Source organism: Fusarium poae, chromosome 4, assembly GCF_019609905.1.
Source record: "Fusarium poae strain DAOMC 252244 chromosome 4, whole genome shotgun sequence".
Lineage (NCBI taxonomy): Eukaryota > Fungi > Ascomycota > Sordariomycetes > Hypocreales > Nectriaceae > Fusarium > Fusarium poae.
In genome coordinates, this window is record NC_058402.1 from 2,438,722 (window position 1) to 2,461,011 (window position 22,290).

Consider the following 22,290-nt stretch of genomic DNA (forward strand, 5'->3'; position numbering starts at 1 on the left):
CATGGCAAAACTGTATTCACAAGCAGTATTTCAGATATGACACATGATACAAATAATATGACAGCTCAACATAAAAGGCATCGACTCATCCAGGCAGGATTTCATGCAGCCGCCCCTTCTACCAACATAGTGGGTAAATCTCTGATATCAACATGTTCCTGCGATCCCAGGTCCACGACACGCATCGCCTCCAGACCTACAACACCTTCTTGCAGCGCCAGGAACTGAAGTTCAACTACGTGACAGGCCCCCGGTGCCAAAGGGCCAACGCGGGTATCAGCGCTCAAGCACACAACGTCCGTAGATTCGACAGACGAGTTTTTTTGTAATGCGTGAAGCACATTTTCGTCCGTGACTGCATCAGCGACATCCTTTTGCCCTTGCTTTCGACCGCTCACGGAAGGTGGCCGTGTCATGCGGACCTCGCCTCGACGTCTTTTGGGAATTGCAACAAGGGCAAGCTTGCGTGGAGGCACAGACGTTTTGTCTGTGGCACGGTTGACAATGTAGACGGTCCAAGAAAATATTTGTCCTGGATGGACCGGCTCAGATGGACCTGTGAATGTCATGGTAATGCCAAGTTCTGCGACGGAGGTCTCGGTATTAGATGTGGCAGCCTCGAGAGTAGGAAGAGCGTCAGGACGTATGACAGATGGCGATATTAGAGGGTGAACTGCTTGTCCGGTAATTGAGAGCTGAGATGGACGATGGGCGCGGACGATGCCTGTTCCCGCGGTTGCTGAACCATAGCCGGGGTTGACGGGAAGGGTGAAATCGAGTTGGGTTGTCCACGACATGGTCATTGTAGGCGTACAGCGGCCAGGTACAACCTGGGCGGTGGCGGAGATTGTTATGTCAAGCTCCCGCATCGGGTTCTTGACAGTCACATCGTGCTGGCGAGGAGCAATGCGATAGAGAAATGTGATATGGTCGTGAGACACACAAGCGAGGGGAAGTTGCAAGCCCGCATCGTCGTTGAGATTCTGAATGGTGGCGTCAAGAATTGAGAGGTCGATCTTGTCTAGTGTTATCTCACAGTCAAAATGAGAAGTAAAATCAACTTCAAGCAGCGCAATGACAGCCGAGCTTGTGGGTGCCGTAGTCGGCCGTGAAAAGCGAATTCTTGTATGGATTACGGGGAAGATTTTGTGCTCAATATGAGGCAGGGCCCTTATATGCTTTGTCACATCTTGCGAGCGTGTGACAGGAGCGACTCTCGATACTCGAAGCGCTGACAGTCGAGGCTTGACTCCGCCAAGTGCAGCGTCGCTACCAAAGGATTCAAGCAGATTAAAGCCAGAAGGCACTCCACTTTGAAGGTAACCGCTCCCCTTTCCGATTATATCGGTTGATAGTTCAGGCTTCAGACTCGCAGATGCAGTAAAAATGATGGCTGGTGTAGAAACCCGTGTTCGGGGTCGACTAAGAAAGATGGGCAGTTTCCAAACAGCAAAGACATTCTGGGGTTCGTTCTCATCACCGCTGTCTTGGTCACTTTCATCTTCTTCATATTCTTTCCCTTCTCCATCGACTATAATGAAAGGATCGTCGATGTCTGGGACAGTACCTGAGAAGATACCTTCTGAAGTGGAGTTTTCCTTGCCGTGAGTGTTCTGGTTGACGATATGGGCTTCAACGGATATCACTAGCCGGCTGATGTGAGCGCGAAGTGTTGGTTCGTCTTTCCACGGACTTTTGAGCAGTAAAAGAACATTTGCAGTCTCATCTGGCGATGTGTCAGTGACAAAACATGGCACAAAATGAATTGACGTACCAAAGAACAATGCGTCCCGACGCTTGATTGATTCTAATATAGACTTTCCGGGCTCGACACCTTTAAAAGCTGCTTCCAGATCTAAGCTCGTATCTTCCGGTATAAGATAGGACAAGTGGGATTGCTCTGCGAACTCAGTTGTAGGGTCTGTAATGAAGAGGCTTCTCTTAAGCTGAGTGAGAGATTCAGGTTCATGGTCATTGGACTCTGAAGGGATAGACTCCCTGTCTGGCGTTATCCCAGAGTCCGACATATTAGTAGATGATTTGAGTGACGTTTTTGCTCAGGAGATGCAGCCTTGAACTATTCAGACTCTAAAATCGTGTATTTTTTCGAATGACTTGTGCTTTTTATTGTTGATTAGATTACCCGTGTAAGTCGGAATGCAATTCATCCCCCCCCCCCCTTAGCGACGTAAAGCCACTTGCCTATAACGCACCTAATGCCTTAGTCATCACGTCACCAAAGGTACCTACTAAGGTAGCTTGTCGCGATGGCCACTTGATCCGTGCGCAAAAAAAGTTAGTGGCGCCGAAGTCGACTCAAGCACCTCCGCGTTGCTTTAGTTTTTTGATCCTGCTTTCACGCCATTGTCAGCATTTTATCATAATCAGAGTATTTGTCGCGAGCCTACAGCAGTAAGATCGTGTCGCGTATCTCCTATATCTACGTTGAAGGACTCTTCTACGATGAACGGCTTCGGTTCTCCTTATGGCCAGCCGGCTTCGGCCTGGCAGGAGCACCATACGCCTGATGGACGAGCCTACTACTACAACGCAACTACAAAAGCGACGCAATGGACGAAGCCAGAGGACATGATGAGCCCCGCCGAGGTTTGTTTCATTCTTTGCAAGTAAGAATGTGATGAAAGCTAATGCTAACATGCGACAGCGCGCTCTTGCGAACCAGCCATGGAAGGAATACACTGCTGAGGGAGGACGAAAATATTGGTATAACACTGAGACAAAGCAGAGCTCCTGGGAGATGCCCGATGTTTACAAAACAGCTCTCGGTGCAACAAGCAAGCCGGCCACTCCAGCTTCCACGACTCCTTTCACGCCTCCCGCCAGCGCTGGTGGTTACTCACAGGCACCTTACGATCAGCATCGTGATCAGCGCGACACGTACCCTGAATCTCGTCAGATAACATACGGAAACGATCCCAAAGTTCAGGCTTTTGTGCCTGCAACAAACGATCCTGAATACGCGACCGCCGAAGAGGCTGAAGCTGCCTTCGCGAAACTTCTTCGACGAAGTGGAGTTCAACCGGACTGGACTTGGGAACAGACGATCAGAGCCACTGCGCGGGACCCTCAGTTTCGTGCCATCAAGGATCCTAAAGATCGCAAGGCCGCTTTCGATAAGTATTGCCAGGATGTAGTGGTCCAGGACAAGGAGCGAGCTAAGGAAAGGTTGGCTAAACTCCGCGCTGACTTTGAGACTATGCTCAAAAGGCATCCCGAGATCACTCATTACACCCGTTGGAAGACAGCGCGTCCTATAATCGAAGGCGAAACTATCTTCCGCTCTACCAACAACGAGGAGGAGCGTCGGCAACTCTTTGCAGAGTACATCATTGGCTTGAAGAAGGCACACGCAGAGCAGCAGACATCTCTGAGGAAGAACGCTATGGACGGCCTCATTGATTTGCTTCCCAAGCTCAGCTTGGAGCCTTACACTCGATGGGCTGATGCTCAAGGTATCATTTCATCTACCCCGCCCTTCCAAAATGACGAAAAGTACCAGGCTCTTACCAAGTTTGACATTTTGACTGCTTTCCAAAACCACATGAAGGCTCTGGAGCGCAGGTTCAACGACACGAAGCAAGAGGAGAAGAACAAGAAGCTCCGCAAGGAACGAAAGGCACGTGATGCTTTCAAGTCCCTACTCACCGAGCTTCGCCGCAATGGCAAAATCAATGCTGGAACAAAATGGAGCCAGGTCGTTCCCCTCATTGAGAACGATGCCCGCTATACCGATGCCGTTGGCCAAAGCGGCTCCACACCTCAAGAGCTGTTTTGGGATGTTATTGAGGAAGAGGAACGTGGTCTACGCGGGCCCAGAAACGATGTTCTAGATGTTCTTGAAGTGAGTTATTGCCACGTAACTTTTATACAAATTAGTTTGCTAACGACGTACAGGACAAGCGGTTTGATCTCACACCCACGAGCAACTTTGAAGAGTTCCTCTCCATCATGAAAGATGATCGACGGACTGCTAACATTGATCCGGATATCCTCAAACTCGTTTTTGACCGAGTATGTTACCACGGTGTCGTCCTCATGATGTTTGCTTGCTAACAAGATTACTAGCTTCGCGAGAAACGCTCGTCCAGACGGGACGACGATCGACAAACTGAGCGCCAGCAACGAAGGGCTATCGATGATTTGCGTGCATACATGAAACGCGTGGAGCCTCCTATCGCTCTCAGTGATACATATGACAAGGTACGACCTCGACTCTTGAAATCAGATGAGTTCCAGGCCATTGCATCTGAAGATGCTCGACGAAATGCATTCGACAAGCACATCCGACGTCTGCGAGAGAAGGAAGATGAAGCGGACCGAAGCTACAGACGGCGTGATCGTATGTCTAGTGAGAGAGACCTACATCGCCGTGAGCGCGACCGATCTAGAGGTGAGCGATCTCATCGTAGCGGTGGACGTGGTTCTCGACGAAGTCGCAGTCCGGAGCCAGATGCCTACGAAGCGGACCGACGCAAAGCTATCGCCGAGCGAGAGCGCAACCATCGAAAGTCCACCATGGCCGAAGGCCTCTTGGGATCAGACCGCAGCCGCCTGTCGCCGCCACCTCGCCGTGAGCGAGAACGAGAACGTGAGCGTGACAGGGAACGAGATCGAGACTACGACCGACCCGCTCGATCGCGCCGCGATGACGACAGTTACTATGACCGTGAACGAAGGGACCGCGAAGACGAGCGCGAGAGATCGTATCGTCGTCGTGCCGACCGCGGATCCCATGATGAGCTCAACTATGGAGATGAGAGACCCTCTGGATCCCGACGACGTCGTCCCGATGACGAAGAAGACGGTGCTCGCCGTGACTCACGCGACGCCAAGGTACGAGGAATGACAAAATGTCTATGATGTTCAACACGACTGACAATGACACAGAGAATTAAAAGGGAGCGATCTCGGGAGCGCACGCCACCTCGTGTTGAAGAACGTCCTCGTAAGAAAACCCCTCCTCCTGCAGCTAAGGACGTTCATTCCGGAAGTGAAGAGGGTGAGATTGAGGAGGATTAAGAGCAGTATTTATCGATTGATCTCTCTCTCTCTTTCTACCTTTTGGTTAAAAAAGCTACTGCACTCTTTCTCAGTACGCATCGTCGAACCCTGACAACGTCCGCCGGGCGAGATGACTTGGGAGTATAGGCTTGCGGCTGTTGGTCGCCATGGCCGTCCAGTGCCGCAGCGGCGGAAACACATGGCGACCACTCTGCTACAGATGAGCAGTTATTTGGCCAGTATGTGTCTTTTCCCATTCTCATAGTCTAGGTTTATACATTTGTGAACTTGTACAGGGGAACGTGTTTCTGGAGTTTATTGTGGGGGGTAAACTGGCAGTCTTAGGTACTATCTAGATAGTCTAGAAGTAAGCACCCATATTTTAATCAACGACTTTTCTTTAGACGATCCATTTTCTTGCAATTGAACTATTTAGAACTAACCGACAGCCATAATTCTCTATGGAAGTTGTTTCCCGCGAGGTAGGAAACGCCAGACGGCAGAGATCCTGCTAGATCCATTGTCCCTCAATCTACGAAGCCACCCGCCCTGTTGCCATGCTGCGAGGATCTGGGGAGTTGCAAAGCCCCAGAGAACGCAAGACAAGGAACAAGCCAGGATATACCAGTCAAGAAAACCAACGGCTTTCGTAGGACCAGACAACAGGGGATACGCTGCCGTCACCATCGTTATTCGTCTGGATCGTCATCCTCGCCGGCGCTGCGGTCATCGTCTATTCCTAAGTCCCGCTGCTTTCGCCGATTCCCATTTTGAACGCCACAAACGCCGGGAGATGCACCATCAAGGGGAGGCATAGTATCGTTATAAACGCCTTTAGCTCTGGTCAGGGTTCTCCTCCAAGAAGAACTGTACAAACTTGTTAGTCAAAGATTACAAGATATAAACAAGGATGAAGTAAACTTACGTAGTTGCCGCTCATCTTCTGCTCTTGGTCGAGCTGAGATCCGTTCTTGTTGATACGGGGGCGGTAGTTGGTAGGGTCACGGCGGAAAGTGACGTTGAGGTTCTTCAAGAAGGTGTTGCAGCCAGTGAGAAGAGACTCGGGCTTGTTGGCATGAGCATCAATACCAGGCTGTCCATCAAAGACAATGACTCGGTCAGCGAGATAGGTGGCCATGATGAAATCGTGCTCAACGATGAAGGCAGTCTTCTTGGAGTGCATGATGAATCGCTTGATAACACGCGAGGCGATGATACGCTGCTCGGAATCGAGGTAGGCAGAGGGCTCGTCGATAAGGTAGATATCAGCAGGGATACCGAGAGCAAGAACAATAGCAACACGCTGCAATTCACCTCCGGACAGGTTCTTGACTTCCTGGTCAATGAAGTCGTCAAGCTTGAGGGGCTTGACAACGTCGGTCTGGAACTGGGGAGACAAGAAAGACTGCTTGATCTTCTTGAAGAACAGCTGGCGAACAGTGCCATCGAATTTTGGGGTAATGGTCTGGGGCTTCATGCTGATTCGCATCTCGGGGACGCCCTTCTTGCTGTCGGGCTTGAGGGCGCCGGCCAAGAGACGACAGAAGGTTGTCTTTCCGGTACCGTTCTCACCCATCATGACAATGATCTCGGAATCAGTGAAGTCACCAGCTTCGATGCTGAGCTTGAAGTTGCCTAGGGTCTTCTCCATCTTGGGGTAGTTGAATGCACGCGACTTGTCAATTTGGAACTCATCGGTGGTTTCTGCGATTCTGAAAGTCAAAGACTCATCACGGAATCGCAAGTTCTCGGTGGGGATGTGACCGTCAAGGAAGATGTTGATACCCTCACGAACGGAGTATGGGAGTGTGACAACACCGTAAACGGCAGGCTTGCCGTACAGAACGCAGATGTAGTCGGAGAGGTAATCGAGAACAGACAGATCGTGCTCGACAACGATGACATAGTCGTTGTCACGTAGGAGAGAGCGGATGATCAAAGCAGCGCTCAGACGCTGCTTGACATCGAGGTACGAAGAAGGCTCGTCAAACATGTAGACATCGGCCTGCTGGACGGCGACAGTTCCGATAGCGAAACGCTGGAGCTCACCACCAGAGAGAAGGTTGATGTCACGGTCCATGATATGGTTCAGCTCAAGGACGTTGGCTACGTCTTCCATGTTGCCGAGCGTGGCTCGGCTCTCGATGAGGTATCGGACACTCTTGTTGGGGCCTCGAACGGCCCTTGGGATTTGATCCACGTACTGGGGCTTGACAACGGCCTTGAGGTCATCCTCCAGAAGCTTTGTAAAATAGTCTGTTTAATGGTCAGCACACGCGCATCCCTCCCCTGGGATCACAAATTGGGTACTACATACTCTGAAGCTCGGAACCACGGAAGTGCTTAATAACTTCCTCCCAGTCGGGAGGGTTGTCATGTCGACCCAGGTTGGGCTTGAGCTTTCCACTCAGAATCTTGAGGGCAGTACTCTTTCCAATACCGTTGGTACCGACAAGTCCAAGCACCTGGCCAGGTCGGGGCATGGGAAGGCGATGCAACTTGAAGCTGTTGGGGCCATATCGGTGGGTGACCTGGCTCTCAAGGTTGGTGGGCAAGTTGATAATGTTGATCGCGTCAAACGGGCAGCGCTTTGGGCAAATACCACAACCGATACAGAGGGACTCGGAGATAAAAGCTAACTTGGAGTCGGGCTGGACTTCGATACAGAGCTTTCCGCTACGAACGACGGGGCACGACTTTTTGCACTCTTGACGACATTTTCGCGGGCGACACTAAAAGGAGGGGTTAGAAAATGTTTGGCGGGCGGCGGGGCACATATTGATGCTGTTGCTGATGATCACACACCTTGTCGCTGTTTACGATAGCGATACTGTTGATAACCTGTTAGCTTCTCTCTTTGTTTTGCTTTGTTTTGTTTTGTTTCGTTTTGTTTCTTTATTTTCTCGAGTCGCATCGACGTACCGCGTGAGTTTATCAGACATTTTCGCGATAACACAGCAGATGTTACTTTGATGGTTTTGGTGGGGTGGGAATTTGTGGGAAGAAAGACGAGAAGTCGACAACAAAGTGTCTCACGCGCGTAAGATACGATGACACGCGGGCACTCGTCGAAGACTCTTTATGAAGAACGGGTTACACGGTGAGAAGAAAACGAGGGGAAGAAATCAAGGTAAAAAGAAGTTCCAAGGTTAGGTCCAGGTTGTTTGGATTGTGTGGATGGTAATCCAATTTTCAGGCCCTGTCATTAGTAGGTTTGGCGGGGCTGTGGACCACTGAACATAGGTAGGTACCTATGGAACGAGCAGCACGGGCAAGCAAGGTACTAAGGTACGTACCTATCTTTTGGATGACGTTCCATGTCACTGCGACAAATTGTAGTTCTCTACGGAGTAATGAATCAACTTTCTCTTTATTTGACATTTGAGTCTAAAACTATTCTTCTCAGGTCAGTAGCCAGCACCTATGCTCGACTTGAGGATCAATAATAACTGCCTGCCTTGTTAGCAGGTGCTGGACATCAACCACTTCAGTATCAAGGTTAGTAGGCATATAAATCTGGCCCGCCACTTTAACAATTTGCACGGCTGATGTGGAGGTTGCGATGCTTAATGTGTAGCTTGACGTTCCAGTTGGTTTGACATTATTGTTCTCTCTGTTATTTAGGCAATTGAAAAAGGTGCTGAAGCTACTAAGGTTTAGAGAGTTTCCGGTGACTCATATTCCTTATATGAACCAGTATCAAGCCTGGTCTTGAATTTGAGGTCATGCATATCGCATTCCAAACCTACCTACCTACCTTAGTAGGTACTAGTCTAGGTTATAATCAGTCGTGGTTGCATTTTGACACGTGACTAAAAATAGTGATATCTCATACCTAGGTACCTACCTACCTAGGTAGGTAGGTTAGTACCTAAGTTACATGGTACATTTGCAATCGACTATACCGAGTCCCAGCAAGTTCTGTGTGCTTCAAATGTTAAACCCCATACCGAAAACTGGCTGATCAACTGGGTTAGGCATCAGCATTTTTACCCTTGTCAGCTAACGATGACGGGAAGATTATTCTTCTAGAAAACATCTTTTCTTCTTCTATGACTTGGCAAGAGATTTAAAGTCCTTGCACTGCCATCACATCACATAATATCACTAAGCTTACATCGAAATGCTTCTTCTTTAGGCTCTTTTGCCTCGATTGTGATGACATGCTTTGAAGATTACGTTCCCTCACTTGAGAAAAGACCCCACTAAATTGCCGTTGAGCCGTTCGTTGGGCAGGTTTTCCTCCCTTCACCTTCTCTTCTCTTTGCCCATAAGTAAATTTAATTCGAGGCTGTCTGCCACTTTTTTCTACTGGCAGCCTTTTTGTGAACGATCCTCCATTATGGCTGGTGTTGATACCAGCCAGATCCGCCAATGGAGATCAATAGTTACACTCATCGCCTTTGTAATTGCTAGTACGTCCTGTTACTCCCAAGGCAATAGATCACATGTATCACTAACACTTGTCCTAGATATCCTTGTACTCTGGCCCTTTCATATCCCTGTCTATGTCCCGAAACCTCTCGTGGACGTGATATGGCGGTGTTTTGTCCACCTACGCATGATACCAGCAAGCACACATCATGCCATTCTTCATGATAAAGAGCGTTGCACAAAACATTTCGTGCGCTTCAATTTTCCAGTCAATTTCATTACTGCGCCTCTGATAGCTGATTTGTTCCTCTTGGCTATCTCTGCGATTGGTCGCCAGGAAGTACACGATGGGACTGTCGGCGCAAACCATATCCATCCTCTTGACATCATGGCCTTCTTCATCACTTTGGCTTACATTGCCATATCCATCGATGCGTCTGGTATCATCAGATGGCTAGCTTTCAAGGTGCTGTCCTGGGGTGGAAAGGTTGGCCACCGCCTCTTCTTCTACCTCTATGCTTTCTTCTTCCTGCTTGGAAGTTTTATCGGAAACGATCCCATTATTCTTTCTGGGACAGCTTTCCTCGCGTACATGACGCGAGTTTCGAAAAACATCACGAGTCCGAGAGCCTGGATCTTTACGCAGTTCGCCATAGCCAATATCGCTTCAGCCATCCTCGTCTCATCCAACCCCACTAATCTTGTCCTGGCCGGCGCATTCGACATCAAGTTCATTGTCTACACCGCCAATATGATCGTTCCGGTTGTGGTTACAGCCATTGTTCTCTTCCCATTCCTCCTCTATGTCGTCTTTGCCGACGAAAAACTCATCCCTTCCGAAATCGAGATGCACACCCTCCCTCAAGCTGCAAGAGAAAAAGAACCGGTCAACCCAAACATTCCCTACGTGCAGCACCAGGCCGAAGAATCCGCCGAATCGGGCGAGGGACGACAAGAAATGACACTATCACTGGCATACATCATGAATCCTTTCCTCGACCGCAAAGGCGCAGCTTTTGGCGCTCTAATCATGTCGGCCACCCTCATTACCGTTCTGGCTATCAACGCCGCGAGTGCAGGCACTGGCGAGCACCCCGTCTTTTGGGTAACTGTTCCAGCCGCATTTGTCATGTTTTGCTGGGATCTAGGATCTGGGTGGGTTCATCGACACGATACGCGTGAAACGGCTGCTAAGTACAAGGAGGAAATGGAAACAGCAAAAGCCGAAAGAGCTCTTCAAAGATCCGCAATTTCGCAGGATGAACTGGAACCCAAGTTGGACGCTACGTCTGGTGCTTCTGATGCTGACCATAGTGCGGCTGTCGGGCAAACAGAAGGCATTGCACTGAAGAACCTCCCAGACAACAGCGATCACGCCAATTCCCAATTTGACATCCCAAAGGTGGTGGTGTCAAACACTGCAGGAAATAGCCCAATTATTATATCAGGGTCAGAGCCACAAACGCCAGCACAAAAGTTCAACACTCCTCCGGTTGACGAGGACACTCTTCACGCCCAGAACATGTCAACATTACCCTCGGCTCAGATGGACGCAGAGAAACTTGAAGCTGGTAATTTCCAACAAACATCGAAACAACTGATTGATAAACCAAACTTGGTATCAAAGTCGCGAGAGGCATACGAGTGGCTCCAAGAGACTTTTCCTACTGTCATGGCTGTTGCAGCTCATCTTCCATTCGCCTTGGTACCCTTTGCGTTTGCCATGTTCGTGCTTGTCCAGGCACTTGTGAGCACGGGCTGGGTCAACGTTTTTGCGTGGGGATGGTATCATTGGTCCAAGAGAACGGGTACTATTGGAAGTATTGGTGGAATGGCCTTCCTTTCAGTTGTCTTGTCCAATGTAAGTTGTCTCTCCTAGGTAATCTGAGATTACAGATGTCTGACTGCTAGTTATAGTTTTCGGGTACCAACATTGGCACCACGATTCTTCTATCACGTATCATTCAAGCCTGGAAGGAAATAAATTGCGCGGCTGACACCAGTCTCATTACTGACCGAACATACTGGGCTACAATTTATAGCATGGCTCTTGGTGTCAACTATGGCGCGTTCAGCACGGCTTTTAGCGCATCTTTGGCTGGCCTTCTTTGGAGGGACATTCTCGCTCGAAAGCACATCCATGTGAAAAGCCATGAATTTGCGCGAGTGAACTTTCCTATTATTGCTATCTCGATGGCGGTCGGATGCTTGGTTTTGGTGGGAGAAGTGTATATCGTGAGGGATAACTCTCCGTATGCATCTTGGGAAAAGGCTTGTCCGAATCGTACATAAAACACGCTGATACAGATATTCCAATAGACTGTGCATATTTTCCATTTTCGTTTTAGATGAAAATAACCTTGATGTGCCTCAGCATCGTGTTGTAAGTTTGACTTGGAGGATTGCATGATTTACCTGGGGGGTAATATCTTACTGTTTCAAGTAAATAGACATACTGACTTGTACAAAATCCTAGAATGGCTAATCGTGTTTATTTGCTTTTATTTTTACAATCTCTTAAGCTTTCGCATGGGCCCTTTTTGATCTGGTAAACATTCTCAATGAATGTTAAGATATATATGAAATTAATATTCTAACAAACTTTTAGATCAAAGGTCTTTAAGATTAGGATTCCCGTGTTAATAATATATAAAGAAGCATTATATGTCCTCTCACTGTACTGTGTCACCAGAACCCTTTTCTTTCTATCTTTTTACCAGCTCTGTGATGCCAATCATATCATCGCAATGCCTTCTTTCAATGCTCTTCTCACTGCCTCTTTGGCCTTTGCCTCCATTGCCCTCGGCACCCCTGTTGTCCAGGATAAGCACTTCTCTATTGAACAAGTGAAAAACCCCAAGTTCATTAAGAGCGGTCCTCTAGCCCTTGCCCACGTCTACTCCAAGTACGGCGTTCCTCTCCCTAAGGGTCTTGAGAAAGCTGTCAAGGCCATCGAGTCTTCTCACTCGAAGCGTCAGAGCGGCCGTGGTTCAGCCTTCACTATACTCTCTGATAATGGTGCGGAGTGGTTGACTCCTGTCCAGATCGGCACACCTGCCCAGACTCTCAACCTGGTCTTTGACACTGGTTCTTCTGACCTTTGGGTCTTCAGCACTGAGACTACTAGTAACAGTGGACATCACGAGTACAACCCTGCCAAGAGCAGCACTGCCAAGAGGCTCGCTGGTGCTACTTGGTCTGTCGAATATGTCGACGGAAATACTTCATCTGGAGACGTTTACAAGGATAATGTCTCCGTCGGTGGCCTCGCTGTCGCCTCGCAAGCCGTCGAGTCTGCCCAGCGTGTCTCTCATAATTTTGAGCAGATGGCCGGTGTCGATGGCCTCCTAGGTCTTGGTTTCAGTTCCTCAAACACTGTAAGACCTACCAAACAGAAGACGTTCTTCGACAATGCCATCACCACTCTCCAGTCATCTGTGTTCACCGCCGACTTGAAGCACCAGAAACCCGGAACCTACAACTTTGGCTACATTGATAATTCTGCTTACACTGGGAGAATTGGCTACGCTCCCATTCCTTCCTCTGTCGGCATGTGGGCGTTCAGTTGCTCCGGATACGCCATCGGCTCAGCTGCTCTCAACGAGAGGCACATCATCGGCATTGCTGACACTGGTACTACCCTGCTTTACCTCCCTAACGCTGTCACCTCGGCTTACTACACCAAGGTCAGCAGTGCTCGATACGTCTCGTCTTATGGTATATACGTCTTCAGCTGCTCTGCTACTCTTCCCAATTTCAGCTTCGCTGTTGGTGGTGTGACCATCACTATCCCTGGCTCTTACATTAACTTCGCTCCTTTAGAGCAGGGCTTGTGCATCGGTGGTATCCAGCCCGATGACGACATTGGCATCAGCATCTTTGGCGGGATCGCACTGAAGGCTGCTTTTGTTGTCTTTGACAGCGGTAATAAGCAGATTGGCTGGGCCAAGAAGACTCTGTAAGCGTTTCTAGAGTAGCTCTATGTTACTTCTTCTATATGTATGTGTATCCTATCTATAAGCCTAATTAGTCTAGAATGAATATTCAAGATATAATCTATTCTCCCTACCTAGTGAGTACGATGTTGGTGGCTTTTGGCAGTCCAGAAGAATCCGCAAACTGAACGGTAGTTGTCGGCGTTTCAACAATGTAACAATGTCAACAGTAGTAAAGGCAGTAACGCCACAGGGCTCGCAGAGATTATATGTAGCTTATTAGACGAGACATCTAAACATAAGATTAAATCCTCGTAAAAGTGCCTAAGTCCTGGTATTACCTGTTATGGCTGCATAGCCAAGACATGGAGGACACGGGAAGACCCACAAAACACACACTATTATAATGCCAATGGATATACATACGCGGATAGGCATCTGACAAGCGACGTATAGGAACACTCGTTGATAGGTAGGTAGGTACTGGGTAGAAATGAACCACAATTCCGTGAAATGAAATAACAATAGAAGTTGCTGAATGCAAGCACCCAATGAGCACAAATAGATTAAGCAGCCATAAATGGAGCGCAAGGAACAATAGCAACTGATACCTTGTTTAGGGTAACAATTAGAATAGTCTACGCTTATTGGTTAACCATAAACTTATGTAAAAAGCATAGTCCTCCCAGCAAAAGTTAGGAGGCAGTTTGCTGCAAGAATATTTAACCTTAAACAGAGATAAAAAATGCGTGAACTTCCTGAAAGAAGATTTCAAGATAGTAAAAATTAGATATATAGTTCAAACTCAAGTATAACCATAGAGTTTATTGCAAACTAAAGAACCTATTGTCTTGAACATGGCGTAGTGATGTTGTCCAGAATCACGTGAGCATACTCCACCTCTCAGTGCTCTCACCCCGTGCAATCAATCCAAATCTTCAGGTTCCTGCCTCTCCACCAAATTGATTCTCCCGTCCCTACCCACGTCACCGGGCCATCGATAACCCCGAACGTATCCTGACAGGCTCCTGATATTATCTACATGTTGCCTGCAGTCTGTAGATTATTCTTTAATGACTTGTGAGTTTACCCTGCTCTTCCTGCTCCTTTCAGTCTCTACCGCGCTTCTGGCTTGCTGGCCTGTCGCCTATCGTCGATCCCGCCTCGGCCTCGACCATACCTATCGCGATAAACCATATATAAGAGCCTTATATATGGTTTATCGCGATGAAACTTGATGGGTTCGATGCTTCACGCTCGGATAGATGCTTCTGCAACCCGACTCACCATCTCCGAGCTGTGTTATCCTTTCAATCGCGAGTTGGAGGTTTTCCATCAGCTTCGCCATCGAGAACTTACACGGGATGCGACAAGTGACGAATCTTTACTGTTCTTCCCATATCCCGCCCTTTCTGGCGTCGCTTATGGGTCGCCAGAATCGCGTCGTTCCAATAATCCCTCAACCACACACGTCAGACCAGGCCATCAGCTAATATTGTCGCGTCTTCAGTAGGTAGTCTGCTTCATCACCATCATGATGTCCACCCCGGCTTTAGGGGATCCTTTGAACGGACACTTATCGCCTGGCGATGAAATTAGCATGTCTTTTGACACAGGAGACCACGTAACTGATAGCGATTCCCACGATGCCCCTGACCACACGCTTGATCACCCATCGCCAATTTCCTCAGACGATGCGAACCACGACTCAAATATGATACAAGATGATACACACATGTCGGCGAGCGAGCAGTCAAGTGAAGACAATGCATCTGATGACGGTGACTTTGACATGGAGGAGAGCATCCTATCCCAGAACGAAGACGTGATGGAAGACCGCGCCAGCTCTACCGACTCAAATCGAACCTCCAAGCGTAAGGTTCCTGTAGAGGAAGAAGATTACATCAAAGCCAATCCAGAGCTATATGGATTAAGACGAAGTGTGCGTTGCGAAAAAAAAAAAAACTTCACCCAGCTTCTGTCTTCTTGCTTGCTGACTAGTCCATAGACACGACCTCGAGAACAACGAAAAATTGTATGTCATCATTGAGAATTGACACTAGAGTATACCGTTAACCCAATTCCTACAGGTCGAGTCTGATGACTCGGACTCAGAACCACCCGTCAACCGTCGTACAGTTAAACGACGACGTGTTGAGATCTCCCGTCCTTGTAGGTTGCCAAAGCAAATTCGTTGGCCGTGGTCATTTCTCCCTAGCTTTATCTAACATGATCGTTGTAGCTTCCAAGATTGGCACACCAACATTACGGGCCTCGACAGCCGATTCCGATTCCGACTCAGACAACTATGGTGGTGCTCGGGCAAAGAGTCTGCAGAAAAAGGCTCGAATGCAACGCGAGGCGCAACCAGATCTCGCTCTTGCTGAAAAGCGCTGGTCAAGTCGTCGAGCTGCACAGATACAACAAGGAGCTTACGAAGAAAGCGATGTCGACGAAGATGAGGAAGATGACGACGATGAACTCGGTCTCGCCTCCTACACCGTGGACTATGTGGATGACTCGCCATACATAGAAAAGGTTGTTCGACATCGTCTAAAAGACGGCTTGGAATTGTCTTACAACTCAACCAAGAACGACTTTGAGTACTTCATCAAGTGGCAAGGCAAATCACACTTGCACGACACCTGGGAGACCTTCGACGATATTCGCGGCTACCGTGGTCATCGCAAAGTCGAGAATTACTTTAAGAAGTTTGTCGACTACGAACTAGCCATTCGCTTTGGCACCGACATTCCTCCCGAGACCAAGGAGCAGTTCTTCCTTGACCGCGAGCGAGATGAAGAGGCGTATGAGGACTACACAAAAGTCGAACGAGTTGTGGCTGTACGTGATGGCGACGAGGGCACCGAATACCTTGTCAAATGGAAAGGCCTTACCTATGAAGAATGTACATGGGAAATCGCATCCGACATCAGTGACGCATTCCAAGATCAAATTGACCAGTATCTTGACCGAGCATCTCGATCCTGGCAGTCAGACCGCAAGGAGACAAACCCTGAAACGCGATCACGTATGGTCAAGCTTGAAGAACAACCAGACTTCATCAAAAACGGCGAGCTTCGCAACTTCCAGCTGAGAGGTCTCAATTTCCTCTGCCTCAATTGGACCAAAGGTAACAACGTGATCCTGGCAGATGAGATGGGCCTCGGAAAAACAGTCCAGACTGTATCGTTCTTGAGTTGGCTTCGCAACGCTCGTCATCAAGAGGGCCCATCACTTGTGGTTGCTCCCCTCAGTGTCATTCCTGCTTGGTGCGATACCTTCAACCACTGGTCTCCTGATCTCAACTACGTGGTTTATCTGGGACCTGAGGATGCCCGAAACATCATTCGCGAGCATGAACTACTTGTGGACGGCAACCCCAAGAAGCCCAAGTTCAACATTTTGGTTACGTCTTATGAGTTTATTCTTCAGGACTGGCAATTTCTACAGTCTATCAAGTGGCAAACACTCGCCGTTGATGAGGCACACCGACTCAAGAATCGTGAGTCACAACTTTACAACCGCCTGGTGAACTTTGGCATCCCCTGCAAAGTCTTGATCACGGGTACGCCTATTCAAAACAACCTGGCCGAACTATCGGCTCTTCTCGATTTCTTGAACCCCGGCAAGGTCGACATCGATGAAGACCTTGATTCTCTTTCTGCCAATGACGCACAAGAGAAATTACAGCAACTACACAAGGCCATCGCACCCTACATTCTTCGAAGAACTAAAGAGACTGTAGAGTCAGACCTGCCACCAAAGACAGAGAAGATCATTCGTGTTGAGTTGTCGGACGTGCAGTTGGATTATTACAAGAACATCTTGACCCGTAACTACTCAGCTCTCTGTGACGCTACCAATGGCCACAAAAACTCCCTACTCAATATCATGATGGAGTTGAAAAAGATCAGTAATCATCCTTATATGTTCCCAGGTGCCGAGGAAAAGGTGCTGGCCGGCAGTGTGCGCAGAGAGGACCAGATCAAGGGCTTGATTGCGAGCAGTGGAAAGATGATGTTGCTTGATCAACTTCTGTCCAAGTTGAACAAGGATGGGCACAGAGTTCTGATTTTCAGCCAGATGGTCAAGATGCTTGACATTCTTGGTGATTACTGCTCCTTGAGAGGATATAAGTTCCAAAGACTGGATGGTACCATTGCGGCGGGTCCTCGACGCATGGCCATCAACCATTTCAACGCCGACGACAGTGATGATTTCTGCTTCCTGCTCTCCACGCGAGCCGGTGGTCTGGGAATCAATTTGATGACCGCGGATACGGTCATCATTTTTGATTCGGATTGGAACCCACAAGCTGATTTGCAAGCTATGGCTCGTGCACATCGTATTGGTCAGAAACGACCCGTCAACATTTATCGTCTGGTATCCAAGGAAACCGTCGAGGAGGAGGTTCTTGAGCGTGCTCGCAACAAGCTTCTACTAGAATATCTGACCATCCAGGCCGGCGTTACCGATGATGGCAAGGCAGCGTTCAAGGAAGAATTGAACAAGAAGGGCCTAAGAGTCGAGGGCCCTTCATCCTCGGAAGATATTCAAATGGTACTCAAGATGCGTTCGTCCAAGATGTTTGAGCAGAGCGGCAACCAAGAACGTCTTGAACAGCTCGATATTGACTCCATCCTCGAGAACGCTGAAATTACGAAGACAAAGGTGGACGACAAGATCAACCTCAGTAGCGGTGGCATCGATTGGGACAACTTCATGCAGATCACTGATGTCAAGGTGGATGATATTAATCTTGATTGGGATCAGATCATCCCAGCCGATAAACTCGCTGAGATCAAGGCTGAAGAGGAAAAGAAGCAGCATGAAGCCTACGTTGCCAAGGTTGCAGCTGAAAGCGCACCACGAAGGGCTACGATCAAGAACCGTCACAACGAGAATGACCGTGCCGATCGTCTCAAGAAACGTCAAAGGGAACAGCGAGACAAGGAGGATGATGATCGACGTGCCTTGCTTGCCGACCCTAAACGTCCTTTGACTGACAAGGAGCAACGTGGTCTTATCAAGGCCTATTTCCGATATGGTTCAATGGATGACCGCGGCGATGAGATTATCAAAGATGCCAAGCTCAAGGAGAGAGACCAAGACTACGTTAAGTCGGTTCTCGACGAGTTCATTAAGGCAGCAAAGGGGGCCGTTGATGAAAACTTGGCCCAGATGGTGGAAGAAGAGAAGAGACTAGGAAAGACGCTTACGAAGAAGGATCGAAAAGCAGTTCTGATCGACTTTGGCGATTTGAAGAAGGTGAATGCTGAGACAGCTATCGAACGTCCCAAGCAGCTTCAGCTCCTTCGACAGTCTATTCGCAGTCACAGCGACTGGCACTCGTTTCGCCTCCCTGATGCGACAAAGGCCGCCAATTACTCCTGTGCTTGGGGCGCTAAAGAGGATGCTATGCTCTTAATTGGCATTGACCGACACGGCTTTGGTGCCTGGCCGCAGATTCGCGATGATCCTGACCTGGACATGGCGGAGAAGCTCTTCCTCGAAGAACATCGTGTTGAGAAGAAGGAAGAACGCAGCAAGGGCAATGATAAGATGAAGGCCCCTGGTGCAGTGCACCTTGTTCGTCGCTCGGAGTACCTGCTCTCCGTTCTACAGGCGAAGCACTCAAATGATCGAGGGGTACAACGCGCCGTGGAGAACCATCACCGCAACAATAAAAAGTCGCTTGCTAATGGCCACCGGGGAAGTGCTACGGCATCTCCTGCTCCCCACAACGGAAAGAAGCATCGCGATCGTGATAGGGAGCATCTTCACGGGGATCCTCACCGATCCCGTGGCCACGTCGACGACCGCGGCACTCCACGGCCCGACTATAAGCGGAAACACCTGTCGCATGAAGATAGTCGCAGCCCTAAGCATCGACGTATCGAAGAGCATCGTCGATCTAGCAAGCATGGCGATGACAGAGATAGGTCGGAGAAGCGCCGATACCGCGATGACGAGGACCGCCGTGATGACCGACGCGACGACCGACGGGGCGACAAGCATCGTCTTAGCCATAGCCATCGTGATGATCGTCGTGATGACCGTCGGGATGACCGTCGAGACGACCGACGTGATGACCGTCGAGACGACCGACGTGATGACCGTCGAGATGACCGTCGAGATGACCGACGTGATGACCGTCGAGATGACCGTCGACATGACCGACATCGTGAAGATCGTGATAGGGAACGCGAGCGCGAACGGGCCCAAGACTCGCACCCTCAGGATGAGCGCCGAGCCAATGCTCTTAGACGGCTGGATGAGCTTCGCCGAATTGGTGACAACAAGGATCAACGAGCACAAGACAACGATGCTATGATCTGGTTCTTATTGAAACCAGTCCGTGAAAACTTTGAGAGAATTCTCTCTACTACTAAGGACAACGTCAAGTCAAGCAAGGAACGGGCGAACATATTTAAGGTCGAGTTGGTCGTTATCGGCACGTTTCTCGATGAAAAATTGGCGGCCACCGCTGCTGACGAGGGTCTCAAGAGCAATTTTTGGTAAGTCTTGCGCTTCGATATCGAGTCTTGAATTAGATCTCACTGACCTTTTCTACAGGGACTTTTTGGCAGCCTTATGGCCCGTGGATGATACAAGCAAGAGTGTCACTGGAAAACGACTGAGCAACATGTATCGCACTCTGCACTCCCGAGACAAGGAACCTGGTTCGACCAAAACCAATGGTGCATAATTACACCGAGACCGCGCAACAGGCGATTCTCGACGACAAACATCAACTTGTCACGTACAAATATACCTGAATTTTGTTTTTTCTTTCATGACGACTTTAGCATCACTTGTTTTACTTTCCGCATAGGACCGGCGTTTGGTTGCACATATTTCAAAGAGCAGGGCTAGTACGATGTTGCCCTTTGCTAGGTGCGGAGTGGTTCAGATCATACCCGGATTGCATGGTATAGGGCTTGTCATAGGCGGAGTTGTGTCACCTCGACTTGGCTATTGCCAATATTACACGCTGGAGGACATGTCTTGATACATTTGAGCAGGGTGAGCGTTGCGTCTTTATCGAAGCGGAATTATTACGAAGGACTCGATTCGACTCGGTGCTGGTTAGTTGGTCGATGACAACTGGACAGATACCAAATGCAACACTTCGGAGACCCTGATTGTTGTTAGATGAATACTTTCTTATGGATGGTCTGTGAATGAAAAAAAAAAAGACGAGCAAAGATTGCCAAGCAAGGACTTTGCTTAGGCTGATAGAAGCTAAATTATAAAGATAAATAATTAACGATCGATGTCCATTGTTCTACTGTGATGTGCTTGCCTGTGTTCTATGTATCGACTTGGACTAATCGAATGCTTAGTGTGAGAAGTCTTCTATACAGAAGTCAAGGATAAAGTCTCAGCAACATTGTAGACTTTGTCACGTTTGATCATATAAAATAATGCCAGTATTCCAAAATGCCGCATCGTAAAATGTAGTTAGTAGGCCGCGAAGGATATTGGGCGTCTGTAATGGCTCGCATAGGATTAACTTGGTCACTTTCCAACATCTTAGATTTAGTTAGGCTTATATTTATCCTTGACCAAACAGAGACCTCGAGTATCTGCAACCCATAGATACCCCCTCAAGCGGTTGTCCAGGCCCAATCTACCAGTCCCATGCGTGCTTTTGATGCTTACCTAGGTAGGTAGGTAGGTACGGTAGGTATGGCCACAGCCTGTGGACCCATCTGTAGGACCACCGCCTCGGCCATCCACCTAACCTACCTCAATGACAAAAAGCATTCAACAACGACTAGATACAGTCAAACATAGGAATGTAAGCACAGGCCACAATATTTAGACAAACCATCTCATTGACATCATTAATAGTTTCCCATACAATGGTTTCTTACACTCGTGAACGTCAAATCGCAGAGCTCGCTGTCTTACGTGCCTCAATTCTTACTAAGAGGGTGCAGTCAACCATCAGCGGGATCTCAAAAGCCGATGACTCGCCAGTCACTGCTGCTGATTTTGCCGCTCAGGCTATTCTTATCAGTGCTCTTCGCAAGGCCTTTCCTGGCGATGCCTTTGTTGGAGAAGAGGACTCCAGCGCTCTGAGAGAAGATGACACCTTGAAGCAGCGTGTTTGGGAACTGGCTTCCACCGCCCATCTGGAGAACCCGGACGATGAAGCATTGCTTGCCAGCCCCGAGAACGTTGAAGAGCTTCTTGAGGTGATTGACCTCGGAGGTCGTGGCCAGGGTGGCAAGAAGGGGCGCTTCTGGGTTATGGATCCCATCGACGGAACCGCTACGTTCCTCAAGGGTGAACAGTATGCTGTGTCCCTGGCGCTGGTAGAGGATGGTCAAGAACTTGTCGGTGTTCTGGGTTGTGCGAACCTAAAACCAGTCGATGGAAGAGTTTCAGAGTCAACTGTTGACAAGGACGGGTTGGGTCTCATGCTCACCGCGGTTCGCGGACAAGGTGCAACGATCCGTAAGATGGAGTTTAACGGTCTCCAGCCTGCTCAGCCTCTCGACAGCATCGCCAAAGCTTCCAGCCTCGCTGATTCCCAGATCATCAACTACTCCAGCGGCTCTACCTCTCGCCACGACCTCATTACCAAGCTTGCTAACTCCTTCGGTGCCAAGTTTCCCAACATTGAGCTGTACTCCTCTCACATCCGTTACGCAGCGCTTCTGGTTGGCGGTGGCGATTTTCAGCTTCGTGTACCTTCGTCTGGCAGTGTACGCATGTATATCTGGGACCATGCTGGTGCCCAGCTTATCCTGACTGAGGCCGGCGGTAAAGTGACAGATCTCGATGGCAAGGAAATGGACTTTGGAGCTGGACGGGACTTGAACCAAAACAACGGCCTGCTCGCAGCGAGAGAAGGGATCCATAGTGCAGTTTTGGAGGGCATGGGAAAGCTTCTGGCTGAAGACGCTTCGCGTTAAGTATATGCTAAATAAAGACTATACACGAA

General features: G+C 48.9%; 7 protein-coding genes across 7 annotated transcripts; 5 read left to right on the top strand and 2 right to left on the bottom strand.

Moving 5' to 3' along the window:
• Positions 1-101: 101 nt before the first annotated feature.
• Positions 102-2,027, bottom strand: FPOAC1_010863 (uncharacterized protein; the record flags this gene model as incomplete). The annotated part of the gene is made up of 2 exons (XM_044855251.1): positions 102-1,726; positions 1,775-2,027. The coding sequence occupies 2 exons, from the start codon at positions 2,025-2,027 to the stop codon at positions 102-104; spliced, it is 1,878 nt and encodes a 625-aa protein (XP_044702564.1).
• Positions 2,028-2,463: 436 nt separating this feature from the next.
• FPOAC1_010864 (uncharacterized protein) lies at positions 2,464-5,040 on the top strand (the record flags this gene model as incomplete). Its single annotated transcript, XM_044855252.1, has 5 exons — positions 2,464-2,607; positions 2,666-3,862; positions 3,916-4,032; positions 4,087-4,854; positions 4,909-5,040. 5 exons carry the CDS (start codon positions 2,464-2,466, stop codon positions 5,038-5,040), a joined length of 2,358 nt encoding a protein of 785 aa, XP_044702565.1.
• An 816-nt stretch (positions 5,041-5,856) lies between these two features.
• RLI1 (Fe-S cluster-binding ribosome biosynthesis protein) lies at positions 5,857-7,964 on the bottom strand (the record flags this gene model as incomplete). Its single annotated transcript, XM_044855253.1, has 5 exons — positions 5,857-5,889; positions 5,948-7,278; positions 7,340-7,754; positions 7,828-7,852; positions 7,945-7,964. 5 exons carry the CDS (start codon positions 7,962-7,964, stop codon positions 5,857-5,859), a joined length of 1,824 nt encoding a protein of 607 aa, XP_044702566.1.
• A 1,400-nt stretch (positions 7,965-9,364) lies between these two features.
• FPOAC1_010866 (uncharacterized protein) lies at positions 9,365-11,688 on the top strand (the record flags this gene model as incomplete). Its single annotated transcript, XM_044855254.1, has 3 exons — positions 9,365-9,437; positions 9,495-11,257; positions 11,314-11,688. The coding sequence occupies 3 exons, from the start codon at positions 9,365-9,367 to the stop codon at positions 11,686-11,688; spliced, it is 2,211 nt and encodes a 736-aa protein (XP_044702567.1).
• A 455-nt stretch (positions 11,689-12,143) lies between these two features.
• FPOAC1_010867 (uncharacterized protein) lies at positions 12,144-13,358 on the top strand (the record flags this gene model as incomplete). The annotated part of the gene is made up of 1 exon (XM_044855255.1): positions 12,144-13,358. The coding sequence occupies one exon, from the start codon at positions 12,144-12,146 to the stop codon at positions 13,356-13,358; it is 1,215 nt and encodes a 404-aa protein (XP_044702568.1).
• Positions 13,359-14,868: 1,510 nt separating this feature from the next.
• On the top strand, positions 14,869-20,043 carry FPOAC1_010868 (uncharacterized protein; the record flags this gene model as incomplete). Its single annotated transcript, XM_044855256.1, has 5 exons — positions 14,869-15,273; positions 15,340-15,366; positions 15,422-15,503; positions 15,574-19,852; positions 19,911-20,043. 5 exons carry the CDS (start codon positions 14,869-14,871, stop codon positions 20,041-20,043), a joined length of 4,926 nt encoding a protein of 1,641 aa, XP_044702569.1.
• Positions 20,044-21,202: 1,159 nt separating this feature from the next.
• On the top strand, positions 21,203-22,261 carry FPOAC1_010869 (uncharacterized protein; the record flags this gene model as incomplete). The annotated part of the gene is made up of 1 exon (XM_044855257.1): positions 21,203-22,261. The coding sequence occupies one exon, from the start codon at positions 21,203-21,205 to the stop codon at positions 22,259-22,261; it is 1,059 nt and encodes a 352-aa protein (XP_044702570.1).
• Between the last annotated feature and the right edge of the window lie 29 nt (positions 22,262-22,290).